The following is a 15,608-nucleotide window of genomic DNA, read 5'->3' as shown; positions in this document are numbered from 1 at the left end:
GCCTGTAATCCTAGTACTTTGGGAGGCCAAGATGGGAAGATTGCTTGAGCCCAGGAGTTCCAGACAAGCCTGGGCAACATAGCAAGACACTGTCCCTACAAAAACTTTTTTTTCTTTCTTTTTTTTTTTTTTTTATGGAGTCTCGCTCTGTCACCCAGGCTGGAGTGCAGTGGCCAGATCTCAGCTCACTGCTAGCTCCGCCGCCTGGGTTTACGCCATTCTCCTGCCTCAGCCTCCCGAGTAGCTGGGACTACAGGCACCCGCCACCTCGCCCGGCTAGTTTTTTTGTATTTTTTAGTAGAGACGAGGTTTCACCGTATTAGCCAGGATGGTCTCAATCTCCTGACCTCGTGATCTGCCGTCTCGGCCTCCCAAAGTGCTGGGATTACAAAAACATTTTTTAAAAAGTTAGCCAAGTGACCAGGCGCAGTGGCTCACACTTGTAATCCCAGCACTTTGAGAGGCCAAGGCAGGTGGGTTACCTGAGGTCAGGAGTTCAAGGCCAGCCTGGCCAGCATGGTGAAACCCCGTCTCTACTAAAAATACAAAAATTAGCCTGGTGTGGTGGCTGATGCCTGTATTCCCAGCTACTCGGGAGGCTGAGGCAGGAGAATCGCTTGGACCTGTGAGGCAGAGGTTACAGTAAGCCGAGATCATACCATTGTACTCCAGCCTGGGTGACAGAGCAAGACTCCCTCTCAAAAACAAAGAAAAAATAGCCAGAATGGTGATGTGGGCCTGTAGTCCCAGCTACTCAGGAGGCTGAGACAGAAAGAACACTTGAGCCCAGGAGGTTTGAGGCTGCAATGAGCCATGACCACACCACTGCAGTCCAGCCTAGCAAATAGAGCAAGACCCTGTCTCTACAAACAAATTTTTAAAAATTAGCTGGAGTGGTGATGCATACCTGTAGTCCCAGCTACTCAGGAGGCTGAGGCAGGAGGATCACTTGAGCCCAGGAAGTTGAGGCTGCAATGAACCAAGATCATGCCACTGCCCTCCAGCCTGGGCAACAGAGCAAGATTCCATCTCAAAAGAAAGAAAGATAAATCAAGATGGATAGAGGGAGGGAGAGAGAGAGAGACATGGAGAAGGAAAGAAGAGATGGGGGAGAGGGCAAGAAAAAGAGACAGAAGAAAGCTCATGCAGTCCTTGCCAAAGGGCGCCCACTCTGGGCTCACACTGCACCCATACTGGGGGCCGGCAGAATTGGACTCTGCCTTTTACTCCTGCCCACACCCTGTGCACTCCCACGTAAGACACTGTCACACACACACGCTCTCCATGTGCTTATTACAGATCACAGTTCACTCTAACCTTCCCCACCCTCACACCCACGTACACACACGGATATCTTCCCTCTCTCCTACACTCTCCCAGTCTCTCACACTCACTCTTGCATACTCCCCAGCATAGATCCCTGACATCATTTAGTCGCTAATGTCTACTCAAGAAAGGAAGGGAGGCCAGGTGCGGTGGCTCATGCCTGTAATCCCAGCATTTTGGGAGGCCGAGGCAAATGGATCACCTGAGGTCAGGAGTTCAAGACCAGCCTGGTCAACATGATGAAACCCCGTCTCTAGTAAAAATACAAAAATTAGCCAGGCCTGGTGGTGTATGACTGTAGTACCATCTACTTGGGAGACAGAGGCAGGAGAATTGCTTGAACTTGGGAGGTTCAAGCCATGGGAGGTGGAGGCTGCAGTGAGCCGAGATCATGCCACTGCACTCCAGCCTGAGCAACAGAGCAAGACTACCTCGAGGAAAAAAAAAAAGAAAGAAAGGGACTTCCCAAGGTCATGTATCAGGGCAGGGAAGAGCTGGGGACCCAGCTGGCTGCTGAGCTGGGAGACCACCTAGGTCTGACATCTCCCATCTTCCCAGCCTAAGCCAGGCCCTGGGGTCATGGAGGCTGGGGAGGCACCGAGGAACATGCCTGGCATGTGCTGACAGGGGATTTTATGCTCCTCCCCAGCTGGCTGGGAGGAGCCTGCTGGGCAGAGGCCGGAGCTAGGGGCTCTGGAGGGCACCTGGGGGAGGTTGCACTGTGAGGATGAGCTCAAGTTGGGTCAGAGAGCAGGGTCGACTCTGCCAGTGCCTGCATCAGCCTCATTGCTCTCCTGGGCTCCTGGCCTGCTACACTCTGGGCTGCAGGTCCTTCTTGAGAGGCCGTGAGTAGTGAGACAAGGAGCAGGGGTGAGGGGTGGCAGTAGAGAAGATAGAGACTGAGAGAGAGAGAGAGAGGACGAGACAGAGACAAAAGGAGAGAGAATGCCTTAGACAAGGAAAGATGGAAAGATAAAGAGACAGTCTGGGGGCAGTGGCTCATGCCTGTAATCCCAACACTTGGGAAGGCCAAGGCGGGAGGATGGCTTGAGGGAAACAGTCTGAGATCAACCTGGCCAACATAGTGAGAGCCTGTCTCTAAAAAAGAAAAAAAGAAAAAAAATTATTTTAAAGGGACAGAGAAAGAGACTCAGAGATTGAGACTGAGAGCAAGACAGAGATAGAGACACTGACAGGAGGAGAGGAAAACAGAGAAAGGGAGGAGAGTAATGGAAAGAGAGATAAAAAGAAAAGCAGATGGCAGAGACACAGAGAGAGGGACCCAGAGAGAGCCAGACAGACGCAGGTGGCTGGCTGCGGGCACTGTGGGGGTAACAGTAGGGGGACCTGTGATGGCCCTGGGGACGATGCTCAAGGCTCCTCTCCTGCTCCTGGGGCTGCTGACTGAAGGTGAGTGGGATCCCAGCCTTGTACCCAGGGCCAAGTGGCCCCCATTTCCCACTTACCTTCCCTAGACAAACCCTCTGCCCTTTCCTCGCACCCTGCTGTGTCCCCAGGCCTGGCGCAGTTGGCGATTCCTGCCTCTGTCCCCCGGGGCTTCTGGGCCCTGCCTGAAAACCTGACAGTGGTGGAGGGGGCCTCGGTGGAGCTGCGGTGTGGGGTCAGCACCCCTGGCAGTGCGGTGCAATGGGCCAAAGACGGGCTGCTCCTGGGCCCTGACCCCAGGATCCCAGGCTTCCCGAGGTACCGCCTGGAAGGGGACCCTGCTAGAGGTAAGGGATCAGAGCCTGAGACCCTCAGCCACCAGCCGAAGCTGCAACCCTGACCTCCGGCTCCCCCTGCAGGTGAATTCCACCTGCACATCGAGGCCTGTGACCTCAGCGATGACGCGGAGTATGAGTGCCAGGTCGGCCGCTCCGAGATGGGGCCCGAGCTCGTGTCTCCCAGAGTGATCCTCTCCATCCTGGGTATGGGTGACAGACCCCCAGGACCCACGAGTCTGGGCTTCAAGCCCTCCCTTACCCCAGAACCCAGGAGTCCAAGCCCCCAGCCTCTCCTCTCTCAGACCCTCGGTACCGAGCTCCAATCTTCAAATCCTTCTCAGTGCTGGAAGTTTACCCCAGACCCTTCTCACCAGTTCCTCCCAAGCTGCTCCACCTGACCCCGGAGGCAGGCACCATGGTCACCTGGGTAGCTGGGCAAGAGTATGTGGTCAGCTGTTTGTCTGGGGATGCCAAGCCAGCACCTGACATCACCATTTTCCTGAGTGAGTGAGGGTGAACTGGGTGGCAGGGGGCAGCATGAAGCCTCTGGAGTGGGAAGGTTGTGTGTTCCTGACCAGTGCCCTCCTAATGGCCCCAGAAAAGATGTCATCCCTGGGATGGGGACCCAGGAGAAGGTGTGGGGAGATGCTGAGGCCAGTGTGGGACCCGGTGGATGGGAGGGCACATTGAGGAGGCGGCATCCAGCACAAGGCTGAGGACCAGGTAGAGATATGGGCAGTAGCGCTGGTGCAGACATGAGAAGCTGAGGGATGGGGTGCATGGTACAACCCAGCAACGAGTTGAGAGGAGTGGGGAGGCCCACGACCCAGCACTGAAGATTGCAGCCTTCAGGCAGTCCAGAAAGTCGGGAGGGGATGCAGCTGTGCCCCAGGCCCTTTTCCTCTAGAACCAGGAGGGAGGGGGCATCACATCCACCCTGAGGACTTCCAGGCCATGCTCCCCAGAATCTATCTTGCGGGGAGCCCAGAACTCCTCTAGCCCTCTTGTTGCCCCAAGGTGGACAGACAATATCCGACATCTCTGCAAACATGAACGAGGGCTCCCAGCAGAAGCTCTTCACTGTGGAGGCCACAGCCAGGTGTGAAAACTGAAAAATCCCCCCAACCATGACCCCTAATTTTCCCCATGGGAACCACAGACCCCAGGGATGCAAGCATGAAGCTTGGGCTAGGTATGAACATCTGCGACCCGGTGCTTCTTCATGGGGAACTCTCAAAGCTGACTCTCAAAGCTTCTTCACAGGGAACAGGGGCGGTGGCTCATGCCTGTAATCCCAACACTTGGGAGGCTAAGGTGGGTGGATCACCTGAGGTCAGGAGTTCAAGATCAACTGGGTCAACATGGTGAAACCCTGTTTTCACTAAAAATACAAAAATTAGCCTGGTGTGGTGGCGCATGCCTATACTCCCAGCTCGTCAGGGGGCTGAGGCAGGAGAATCGTTTGAACCCAAGAAGTGGAAGTTGCAGTGAGCTGAGATCACACCACTGCACTCTAGCCTGGGCGACAGAGCCAAATTCTGTCTCAAAAGACAAACAAATAAACAAATAAACTTCATGGGAATCTCAGTTCCAGAGTCCCAGGCACTAAAGTTTTGATCAGATGTGGGTCTCTCTAGGCTCCAGTTCTCGCTGCTCACTCCCAAAATCGCTCCCATGGAACCCTGGATCCCAGAGGAGATTGGCATGGGGACTTAGACCAGGTGTGGGGACCAGAGGTGGCATCCCCACCTCTTCTCCGCGACTCCCCAAATTTCGGATGATGACTCTGACTCCAGAACCGTGAATTCTCATCCCAGGGTGACACCCCAGAGCTCGGATAATGGGCAGTTGCTGGTCTGTGAGGCGTCTAGCCCAGCACTGGAGGCCCCCATCAAGGCCTCATTCACCGTGAACGTTCTGTGTAAGTGGAGAACTGGGCCAACTAGGGCGCTGAGGGTGGGGAGCAGGCACTGGGGGGTGTAGGGGAATCACAGGGATTATGGAAATTCAGGCACTCAGAGAAACATGGGGGTTCAAAACCAGGTTGTGGGGCCTGGAAAGAGTGGATGGGCTACTCCAGGCCCATTGAGTGACTGATATCCCCCAGTCCCTCCAGGACCCCCTGTCATCGAGTGGCCAGGCTTGGATGAGGGGCACGTGCGGGCAGGACAGAGCTTGGAGCTGCCATGCGTGGCCCAAGGGGGGAATCCCTTAGCCACCCTGCAGTGGCTGAAGGTGAGGGCAGACGCGGGCATGGGAACTGTGGGGAGAGTGGGGGCCGGGAGCTGGTCCTGAACTGGCCCAGGCCTGTCCCTGTCTCCAGAATGGCCAGCCGGTGTCCACAGCGTGGGGCACAGAGCACACCCAGGCCGTGGCCCGCAGTGTGCTGGTGATGACCTTGAGGCCAGAAGACCATGGAGCGCGGCTCAGCTGCGAGGCCCATAACAGCGTGTCTGCAGGGACCCAGGAGCGCAGCATCACGCTGCAGGTCACCTGTGAGTCCTGGTGCCAGCTGCCCACCTGTTGGTCTGTGCCTCAGAGAACCATCTGTGTGTGCCCCCAAATTATGCCTACTGGACGCCAAAGACCTCAGCATCTGTCTCCAGTCCTGTTGTTCTGTCTGGGCTGGTCTGTGAGAAATTCAGCCCAGCTTAGTGTGTTCCCTCTCTGTCCCTGCAGTTCCCCCTAGTGCCATTACTATCCTGGGATCTGCATCCCAGGTTGAGAACAAGAACGTGACACTCTCCTGTATCAGCAAGTCCAGTCGCCCACGGGTCCTGCTACGATGGTGGCTGGGCTGGCGGCAGCTGCTGCCCGTGGAGGAGACAATCATGGATGTGAGGCCCAGGCCAGGCTCCTGGGTCTGAGCATGGGGGGTGCTGAGGGCATGACTCGTGGATTGGGAAGGGGATGGGTCCAGCAGCCTGGGGGCTTTCTCCTTGAGGACCATGGGTCCAACAGAGGGGGAGGTAGAGATGGCTCATGTGTCCCTGCTGGGGACTGGGATGGACTCAGGCCTCCAGCACAATGGATGGGGGTGCTGCAGTCCCCACATCTGAAGCTCACTCCCTGCCAGGGACTGCATGGTGGTTACATCTCCATGTCCAACCTGACATTCCTGGCGCGGCGGGAGGACAACGGTCTGACCCTCACATGTGAGGCCTTCAGTGAAGCCTTCACCAAGGAGACCTTCAAGAAGTCGCTCACTCTGAACGTAAAGTGTGAGTGTCTGCCCTTGCCCAGCAATGCCCCCAAGCCTCAGGACCCAGCCCAGAGAAAAAGTCACTCTTCCTGCCTCTCCTCTCAGATCCCGCCCAGAAACTGTGGATTGAGGGTGCCCCAGAGGGGCAGAAGCTCCGGGCTGGGACCCGGGTGAGGCTGGTGTGTTTGGCCATCGGGGGCAACCCAGAGCCCTCCCTCACATGGTACAAGGTTGGTGCTGTGCCAGGGCTATGGGGGCGGCCAGGAATGTGGGGGAAGGACCAGGCCCCCTTCTCTCCTTCAGAATCTTGGGCAATCTTGGAAAAAGATTAAATTTCTTGAAAAGTACTAGAGATTCTGAGGTTTGGCAGGGAATCAGGAAAGACACAAATGCCATGAGAATTAAATGGAATCCTAGGAAAATTCTGGAGAAACAGAGAATTCTAGGATAAAAATTGGAATTCTGAATCAGGATTAGGTATTCTAGAGAAAAGGTAATTTCGTTAAAATTGTGGAAAATTCTAGTGAAAAATCTAGGAATTCAGGTGAAATGTCAGGAATTTTAGGGAAAGACTTGAATCCCAGGAAAAAAGAAAAAGAAAAAGAAAATTTGGAGAAAAGCTAATAATTCCACAGACTATTGAAAATTCATTAGTATTAAATCTAATTCTTGGGATTTGGAGGTAAGAAAATGAAATTTCATTAAAATGAAAGAGAAGCCTAATTCTAGGAAAATCCTGTGAAGTTAGGGAGCTAGTTGAAAATTTTGGGGGGAAGACCAGGAATTATAGAAATGACAATGGAATTTCATTTTAATAGGATGGAATTCTGGGGAAGTGCTGAGAATCTGGGCAATATAAAGGAATCTGTTAAAAGACTGGGATTATAAGATATTATAATATCGGGAAAGATTCAGAATCTATGGAAAGTTTAATTTGTGCAGCAGCAGCAACAACAAAAAAGAAAGTAATCTATGGAAAGACACTGGAATTAAGGAAAATTTCAAAGGAAATCTTTGGGGACAGTGGGAATTTTAAGAAAAGGAACTGAGGCATTCTGGGAAAGGCCTGGGAATTTCAAGGGAGTTTCCTGCACGTGGTGTCGGGTAAACAGAGCAGAAATAGATTTTGAGGAGTGCGCTGAGGGCCTGTAGGTGGCTGCAGAGGCTGAGCGGGAGTTGGGTGTGGTACAGAAGGCGGATTCAGATCCCCAAAACTGCCGTGCACAGGGACCTGGGGAGGCGGGAGAGACTCCAGGGCGGGGGTCACTCAGTTCCACTCCCCACTGCTTTGCCCTAGGGGGGTGGCGCTGATGGGGGTGTTTTTCCTTATCACCAAAAGGCTTTGTCTGGGCTGGCGGCACCAACCCAGTGGGCAGGGTGTGGGAGTTGGGGGTTGGTGGAAGCGGCAGGGCTGCCTGCGGCCCCCAGTCACTCCCGGCCCACAGGACTCGCGCACCGTGACTGAGTCGCGGCTGCCGCAGGAGCCGCGGCGCATGCAGCTCGGCAACGTGGAGAAATCTGGGAGCACCTTCTCCCGAGAGCTGGTGCTGGTCACAGGGCCGTCGGACAACCAGGCCAAGTTCACGTGCAAGGCTGGCCAGCTCAGCGCGTCCACGCAGCTAGCGGTGCAGTGTGAGGGCGCGCACGGCTGAGGCCCGGGGGCGAACTCGGCGGGGGCAGGACGGGGTGGGGGACAGAGCCAGGTGGGGCAGGGACCCAGCGAACCCTGGACTCGAGGGGTACGGGCGGGGGCGGGGTGGGGGACCCGAGACTGGACGGAGCCTGGGGTGCAGGCAGGGTGGACGCAGACCAGGCCACCCCTAACCTCTGAGTCTCGCTCCTCCAACCCCCTCTCCCAGTTCCCCCAACTAACGTGACGATCCTGGCCAACGCATCCGCACTGCGCCCCGGGGACGCCTTAAACTTGACATGCATCAGCGTTAGCAGCAACCCGCCGGTCAACTTGTCCTGGGACAAGGAAGGCGAGAGGTGGGAGTGCGAGGGACCCCGCCCCTCTCTGGCCTCGCCCCCTCCACGCTTGTCCCGCCCCCACCCCCGCCTAGCCCCTCTCCAGCCTCTGGCTCTGCTCGAAGCCCTGGCCTCACCCCGGGTCCACAGGCTGGAGGGCTTGGCCGCCCCGCCCCGGAGAGCCCCGTTCAGAGGCTCCGCCGCGGCCAGGAGCGTCCTTCTGCAAGTGTCATCCCGCGATCATGGCCAACGCGTGACCTGCCGCGCCCACAGCGCCGAGCTCCGCGAAACCGTGAGCTCCTTCTATCGCCTCAACGTGCTGTGTATGTGTCCCGGCCTGAAAGGTCCTCTTGATGCCTTCCTGACCCTAACCTACTCCTTGCGTCTTCCCCTTTTTTTTTTTTTTTTTGACGGAGTCTGGCTCTGTCACCCAGGCTGGAGTGCAGTGGCGCGATCTCCGCTCACTGCAAGCTCCGCCTCCCATGGTTCACGTCATTCTCCTGCCTCAGCCTCCCGAGTAGCTGGGACTACAGTCGCCTGCCACCATGCCCGGCTAATTTTATTTTTGTAGTTTTGGTAGAGACAGGGTTTCACCGTGTTAGCCAAGATGGTCTCAATCTCCTGACCTGGTGATCCTCCCGCCTTGGCCTCCCAAAGTGCTGGGATTACAGGCGTGAGCCACCACGCCTGGCCTCTTTCCTTCCTTCCTCTCTCTTTCTCTCTCTGTCTCTCTTTCTTTTTTTGATGGAGTCTCCCTCTGTCACTCAGGCTGCAATGCAGTGGCGCAATCATAGCTCACTGCATCCTCCAACTTCTGAGCTCGAGTGATCCTACCTCAGCCTCCTGAGTAGCTGAAACTACAGGTGTGCACTACCACTTTTGGCTAGTTAATTTTAATTTTTTTGTAGCAACAGGGCCTCACTATGTTGCCCAGGCTGGTCTTGAACCCCTGGGCTCAAGCAATCCTCCTGCCTTGGCCTCCCAAAGTGCTGGGATTACAGGCGCGTCCCACTACACTAGGCTGATTTTTTGTACTTTTAATTTTAAATAGAGATGGTATCTCTCTAAGTTGCCCGGGCTGATCTTGAACACCTTGACTCAAGTGATCCTCCTGCCTTGGCCTCCCAAAATTCTGGGAGTATAGGCCTGAGCCACTGAGCCTGGCCTGGGTCTTTGCTTTGACACTATCACTCTATCATTAACCTCATCCTGAAACTTGAAACTCCCTACCTTCATCCTGACCAGCGGTCCTGGGCCAAATCCTATCCCGTCCACTCCCATATTGCCTTTGTCCTCTCTCCTAACCCCGATCCCTATCATGACCCCTCTTTCCATCCTTCAGCCTGATGCTGGTTTCTACTCTTTTCCTAAACTGTATTCTAATTTATATCCCGAACTTTACTCCTGAATTCAGTTCTGAACTTGTTACCTTGTCCACAACCTTAAACCCTGTCGTGATCCCCCAACTTTAACCCTTGAACCTGCGCCTGATCTCCAATCTGTCCTTGATCCTGACCTTGACAACAATCTTGACTCCCTGCGGCGCCCCCTCTGAAGACCGTCCAGAGTTCCTGGGGGAGCAGGTGCTGGTGGTGACCGCGGTGGAGCAGGGCGAGGCGTTGCTGCCAGTGTCCGTGTCCGCTAACCCCGCCCCCGAGTCCTTCAACTGGACCTTCCGAGGCTATCGCCTCAGTCCAGGTGAGGGAAGTGGGCATGGGGAGGGGTCCCGGGAATGGGAGGGCCTGCCAGGTCCTTTATTCTGGCGTTCCCCAGCGGGCGGCCCCCGGCATCGCATCCTGTCCAGTGGGGCTCTGCATCTGTGGAATGTGACCCGCGCGGACGACGGCCTCTATCAGCTGCACTGCCAGAACTCCGAGGGCACCGCGGAAGCGCTGCTGCGATTGGACGTGCACTGTGAGTCCCGCCCACCATGGAAACCACACCCACCCAAGGAACCTTGCCCAGTGTGGAGTCTCCTCATTGTGGGAGCTCCGCCCACCCGGGGATAGCCACCCATCCTGGAACCCTCCCCCTCTGGCTCTGGAAGTCCCCGCTGCGGTGTAACCACGCCCACTGCAGAACCCCTTCCACTAGAGAGACCCAGTGTGGAATCTCTGCCCAGAGAGGGGGCCCACCTAGACACGGAAGCTGCTCCCGTCAGGAATGGGAGCCCATTGTAGAAGTCCCCCCACCCCGCACAATTCTGGAAGCCCATCCAACCCACTCTAATTATCACAGAGGCATAGTGGAGGGTGGAGACAACCTCACTAACCTTGAGAACTCTCCTCTAACTCTTTCGTATTAAGGGCAGATTGTGTCCACATCTCTAACTTTCCTGGAACCCCTAAGACATCCCTCCCACCTGGGGCCCTCTCCCACGGAGACCTGTCTGGTCCCAAGTGCCTTCCCCAAGCCTCTGCCTTCCACCAGATGCTCCCACCATCCGTGCCCTCCAGGACCCCACTGAGGTGAACGTTGGGGGTTCTGTGGATATAGTCTGCACTGTTGATGCCAATCCCATCCTCCCAGGCATGTTCAGCTGGGAGAGACTGGTGAGGACCCAGCCTTTGGTGATTGGAGGTGGGGTCAAAGGGTTGTGGTTTCTTGACTGTGAGTTCCTTGGGAGTGGGGACCACGTACATCTGTAGGATCCTGTATAACTATATACTCGTCAGGGCATGCTCCCAGAACGAATAAGTGTTGGTGACAAAATGAATGGATAGATGAATGGTAGACAGTCAGGCGAGTGGGTGGGTAGATGGATAGATGGGTCGATAGGTAGGTAAGTGGATGAACAGGTGGATGAATGAGTGAGTGGATGGAGGAACAGATGGACAAGTGAAAGGATGGATAAATGGGTGAGTGGATGGGTGAAAAGATGGTTGAAGGAGAAAAATCAGTGGATAGATAGAGGGTAGATGGATGGATGGATACACCAGCAGAGGAAAGATATCTATGGAAGGATGATGGGTAAATTGATGGATGGATGGGTGGAAAGATCAATGGAGAGATGAATAAATAGGTAGCTGGGTAAATGAACAGATGCATGTATTTATGGGTGTGCAAGCATGAGTGAATAGTTGTGTGAATGGGTGGAGAGCTACAAGGGTGGATACATGGGTGCAGAGAAAGAAGACAAATGGGTGGAGGAATGCGTGAGTAAACCGATGAGTGGATGGAAAGATAAATGGATGAATGGATAGATAAGCAGATGGACAAATGAATGGATGGATGGATAGATGGTTCCAAGCATAAGTGATTGGGTAAATGGATGGGTAGGTGGTTGCCTGGATTGGTGGATAAAAAGATGGACTGGGTAAATGGATAGATGGATGACAGGAGAATTATTTTTTTTTCTTCAGTACCTCTGTGGAGGGTGATTGTGTCTAGGAGAATGAGGCTACAAAAGGGACAGTTTGGGCAGTGATGGATCTGGGGCTAAACTGGCAGGACAATTCTTGACTTGGGCCTCCAGGGAGAAGATGAGGAGGACCAGAGCCTGGATGACATGGAGAAGATATCCAAGGGACCCACGGGGCGCCTGCGGATTCACCAGGCCAAACTGGCCCAGGCTGGTGCTTACCAGTGCATCGTGGACAACGGGGTGGCGCCTCCAGCACGAGGGCTGGTCCGTCTTGTTGTCAGATGTGGGTATCACCCAAACACCTGACTTTAAGACCTGCTACTGAACCCACAGCCCTCATGTCTCCCACATAGCTCATGTTGACCTTCCATCCCCTCCCAGTTGCCCCCCAGGTGGAGCACCCCACTCCCCTAACTAAGGTGGCTGCAGCTGGAGACAGCACCAGTTCCGCCACCCTCCACTGCCGTGCCCGAGGTGTCCCCAACATCGTTTTCACTTGGACCAAAAATGGGGTCCCTCTGGATCTCCAAGATCCCAGGTGAGCCCAGGCCCAGCCAGGCAGCACTCCAGCCCCAGGTCTGGACCTCCAGCCCCATTTCCCCTCCCTGAGTCCCTGCAGAGAAGAGTGCAGAGAAGGAAGATGAATACGTGGAGGAATGAGTGAGTGAATGGATGAGTGGATGAAAAGATTAATGGATGAATGGATAGATAGGCAGATGATTAAATGAATGGATGTCTGTATAGATGATTCCAAACATAAGTGGTTGGGTGAATGAAAGGGTGAGTGGGCCCTACCTTGTGTCTAGGTACACGGAGCACACATACCACCAGGGTGGTGTCCACAGCAGCCTCCTGACCATTGCCAACGTGTCTGCAGCCCAGGATTACGCCCTTTTCACATGCACAGCCACCAACCCCCTAGGCTCGGACCAAACCAACATTCAACTCGTCAGCATCAGTATGGAGGGGCTGTGAGGGTGTTGGGGGGGGTGCTCCTTGGATCCATTCCCACATCCCTGATTGGCCCCGGGCTGCCCATGTTTCTGAAACCTGAGAATATGTGTATGTGTGAGGCTGGAGTTTTTGCCTGCCCTGAAAATCCTAGTGGAGACTGGATCTTCAGGGAGACCCACAACAAAGGCAAAAGAAAAAGAAAAGAAAAGAAAAAGATGGAGAGGGGGTACTTATTAGCTCAAGTAACTGAAAAATGGATTTTCAGGGGTTTCTGGAGCTAGGTTCAGCTGTCATCAGCAACTCTCCATTCTTTGTTGTTGTTGAAACAGAGCTTTACTCTTGTCACCCAGGCTGGAGTGCAATGGCACAATCTTGGCTCATTGCAGCCTCCGCCTCCTGGATTCAAGCGATTCTCTCACCTCAGCCTACCAAGTAGCTGAGATTACAGGCGCCCGCCACCACACCCAGCTAATTTTTGTATTTCTAGTAGAGACGGGGTTTCACCATGTTGGCCAGGCTGGTCTCCTGACTTCAGGTGATGTGCCTGCCTCAGCCTCCCAAAGTGGTGGGATTACAGGTGTGAGTCATCACACCCAGCCCTCTCCATTGTTATGTCTGCATACCTCTGTGTTGGCTTTATTCTAAGGGCCCTCATAGTGGTCTGTTAGAATTCCCAGAGGAAACAGAATTCTTTCTTTTCCTAACAGTGGTATGAAAATACTAGGATTAGCCAGGCGTGGTGGCTCACACCTGTAATCCCAGCACTTTGGGAGTCTGAGGTGGGCAGATCACAAGGTCAGGAGCTTCAGACCAGCCTGAACAGTATGGTGAAACCCTGTCTCTACTAAAAAAAAAAAAAAAAAATAGCTGGGCGTGGTGGCGCGCTCTTGTAATCCCAGTTACTCGGGAGGCTGAGGTAGGAGAATTGTTGAACCTGGGAGGTGGAGGTTACAGTGAGCTGAGATCGGGCCACTGCACTCCAGCCTGGGCGACAGAGCAAGACTCCATCTCAAAGAAGAAGAAAAGAAACCTAACCAAGCCAGTCACAGTGGCTCATGCCTGTAATACCAGCACTTTGGGAGGCCAAGGCGGGTGGATCACCTGAGGTCAGGAGTTCAAGACAAGCCTGGCCAACATGGTGAAACCTCATCTTTACTAAAAATACAAAAAATTAGCTGGGCACGGTGGCGGGCACCTGTAATCCAGCTACTCAGGAGACTGAGGCAGGAGAACTGCTTGAACCCAGGAGGCAGAGTTTGCAGTGAGCCGAGATTGCACCACTACACTCCAGCCTGGGCAATAAGAGTGAAACTCTATCTAAAAAAAAAAGACAGAAAGAAAAAAGAAAGAAACCTAACCTTCATTTTCCATAGAAGCAACCATTTAGTCTTGAATTTTTTTTTGCTGTTTCTTTTGGTTTTGTTTTCACTTACTTCTTTTTAAAATTATTTTTAATTGTAATGTTTAATTTGAGACAGGGTCTTGCTGCGTTGCCCAGGCTGGTCTCAAACTTCTGGGCTCAAGCAATCCTCCAGCCTTGGTCTCACAAAGTACTGGGATTTTAGGAACAGTTTGGTGTTTGCCAGAGGAGTGTTCACAGTGACCTTATAGAACCTTATACCGTGAACAATGAGAAGCGATTGTATATTTAAAATCATTCATAGGGAAAACTTGGACAGAATCTTCTGGGATTCTTTTGTATCCTCTGACTGCTTTCCCATCTTTCTCCCCATAGGCCGCCCTGACCCTCCATCAGGATTAAAGGTTGTGAGTCTGACCCCACACTCTGTGGAGCTGGAGTGGAAGCCTGGCTTTGATGGGGGCCTGCCACAGAGGTTCTGCATCAGGTGGGTCCTTGTCGAGGCAGGAAGGAAGGGGAGGCAGCCAATGGGCTGGGGCACTTCCCTGAACTTACTATCCCCCCTGTCCTGCAGGTATGAGGCCCTGGGGACTCCAGGGTTCCACTATGTGGATGTCCTACCACCCCAGGCCACCACCTTCACACTGACTGGTCTGCAGCCTTCTACACGATACAAGGTCTGGCTGCTGGCCAGCAATGCCTTGGGAGACAGTGGACTGGCTGACAAGGGGACCCAGCTTCCCATCACTACCCCAGGTGGGAAGGAAGGCTTGGGCAGGTTGGAGTGTGCCTCAGAGGATGTGTAGGGTAGTACAGTGAAGTCAATACAATTCCCTTTTTATGATGAGTTACTGAGGCTTAGAGCTGTTAAGCAAATTGTCCAAGGTCACACAGCTAGTAAAAGATAAAGACGAGACTGAAACTCGGGCAGATGAACTTGAGACCAGCCGTTAACCACAACCCATACTGTCTGAATGTGATTAATGACCAAGGGAAATTAGAAAACAGTTTGAATTAAATGAAAATGAAAACATATAAAAATTTGAGGTTGCAGTTAAAGCAGTACTTAGAGGGAAATGTATAGCATTAAGTGCTTATTTTAGTTATTTATTTTATTTTTTTTTAATTTATTTTATTTTTTTGAAATGGAGTTTCACTCTTGTTGCCCAGGCTGGAGTGCAATGGTACGATCTTGGCTCACTGCAACCTTCATCTCCCAGGTTCAAGCAATTCTCTTGCCTCAGCCTTCTGAGTAACTGGGATTACAGGCATGTGCCACCATGCCTAGCTAATTTTGTATTTTTAATACAGACGGGGTTTCACCATGTTGGTCAGGCTGGTCTCGAACTCCTGACCTCATGATCCACCCGCCTCGGCCTCCCAAAGTGCTGGAATTATAGGCCTGAGCCACCACGCCCGGCCTAATTTTTTATTTTTGAGATGGCGTCTCGCTCTGTCACCCAGGCTGGAGTGCAGTGGCGCGATCTTGGCTCATTACAACCTCCGCCTCCCTGGCTCAAGCAATTATCCTGCCTCAGCCTCCTAAGTAGCTGGGATTACAGGCATGTGCCACCACGCCTGGCTAATTTTAGTATTTTTAGTAGAGACGGGGTTTCACCATGTTGGCCAGCCTGGTCTTGAACTCCTGACCTCAGGTGATCCACCTGCCTTGGCCTCCCAAAGTGCTGAGATTACAGGTGTGAGCCACCA

At 53.6% G+C, this 15,608-nt stretch overlaps 1 protein-coding gene across 1 annotated transcript in view; it reads left to right on the top strand.

Moving 5' to 3' along the window:
• The first annotated feature begins 2,526 nt into the window (after positions 1-2,526).
• NPHS1 (nephrosis 1, congenital, Finnish type (nephrin)) overlaps positions 2,527-15,608 on the top strand; it is a 25,546-nt gene continuing 12,464 nt past the window's right edge. The window contains exons 1-22 of the mRNA XM_011948347.1: positions 2,527-2,736; positions 2,844-3,059; positions 3,132-3,254; positions 3,425-3,553; positions 4,068-4,149; positions 4,868-4,971; positions 5,158-5,285; positions 5,374-5,545; positions 5,730-5,887; positions 6,127-6,271; positions 6,358-6,482; positions 7,698-7,884; positions 8,112-8,241; positions 8,371-8,543; positions 9,778-9,918; positions 9,994-10,134; positions 10,651-10,772; positions 11,696-11,867; positions 11,966-12,122; positions 12,391-12,542; positions 14,274-14,385; positions 14,473-14,654. Coding sequence (XP_011803737.1) covers positions 2,556-2,736; positions 2,844-3,059; positions 3,132-3,254; positions 3,425-3,553; positions 4,068-4,149; positions 4,868-4,971; positions 5,158-5,285; positions 5,374-5,545; positions 5,730-5,887; positions 6,127-6,271; positions 6,358-6,482; positions 7,698-7,884; positions 8,112-8,241; positions 8,371-8,543; positions 9,778-9,918; positions 9,994-10,134; positions 10,651-10,772; positions 11,696-11,867; positions 11,966-12,122; positions 12,391-12,542; positions 14,274-14,385; positions 14,473-14,654 — 3,232 coding nt within the window. The 5' untranslated portion in view covers positions 2,527-2,555. The remainder of the gene's footprint in view (positions 2,737-2,843; positions 3,060-3,131; positions 3,255-3,424; positions 3,554-4,067; positions 4,150-4,867; positions 4,972-5,157; positions 5,286-5,373; positions 5,546-5,729; positions 5,888-6,126; positions 6,272-6,357; positions 6,483-7,697; positions 7,885-8,111; positions 8,242-8,370; positions 8,544-9,777; positions 9,919-9,993; positions 10,135-10,650; positions 10,773-11,695; positions 11,868-11,965; positions 12,123-12,390; positions 12,543-14,273; positions 14,386-14,472; positions 14,655-15,608) is intronic.

Source organism: Colobus angolensis, unplaced genomic scaffold, assembly GCF_000951035.1.
Source record: "Colobus angolensis palliatus isolate OR3802 unplaced genomic scaffold, Cang.pa_1.0 Scaffold107, whole genome shotgun sequence".
NCBI lineage: Eukaryota > Metazoa > Chordata > Mammalia > Primates > Cercopithecidae > Colobus > Colobus angolensis.
The sequence above is the reverse complement of the archived record's forward strand: the minus strand, read 5'-3'. Positions and strand labels throughout refer to the sequence as shown.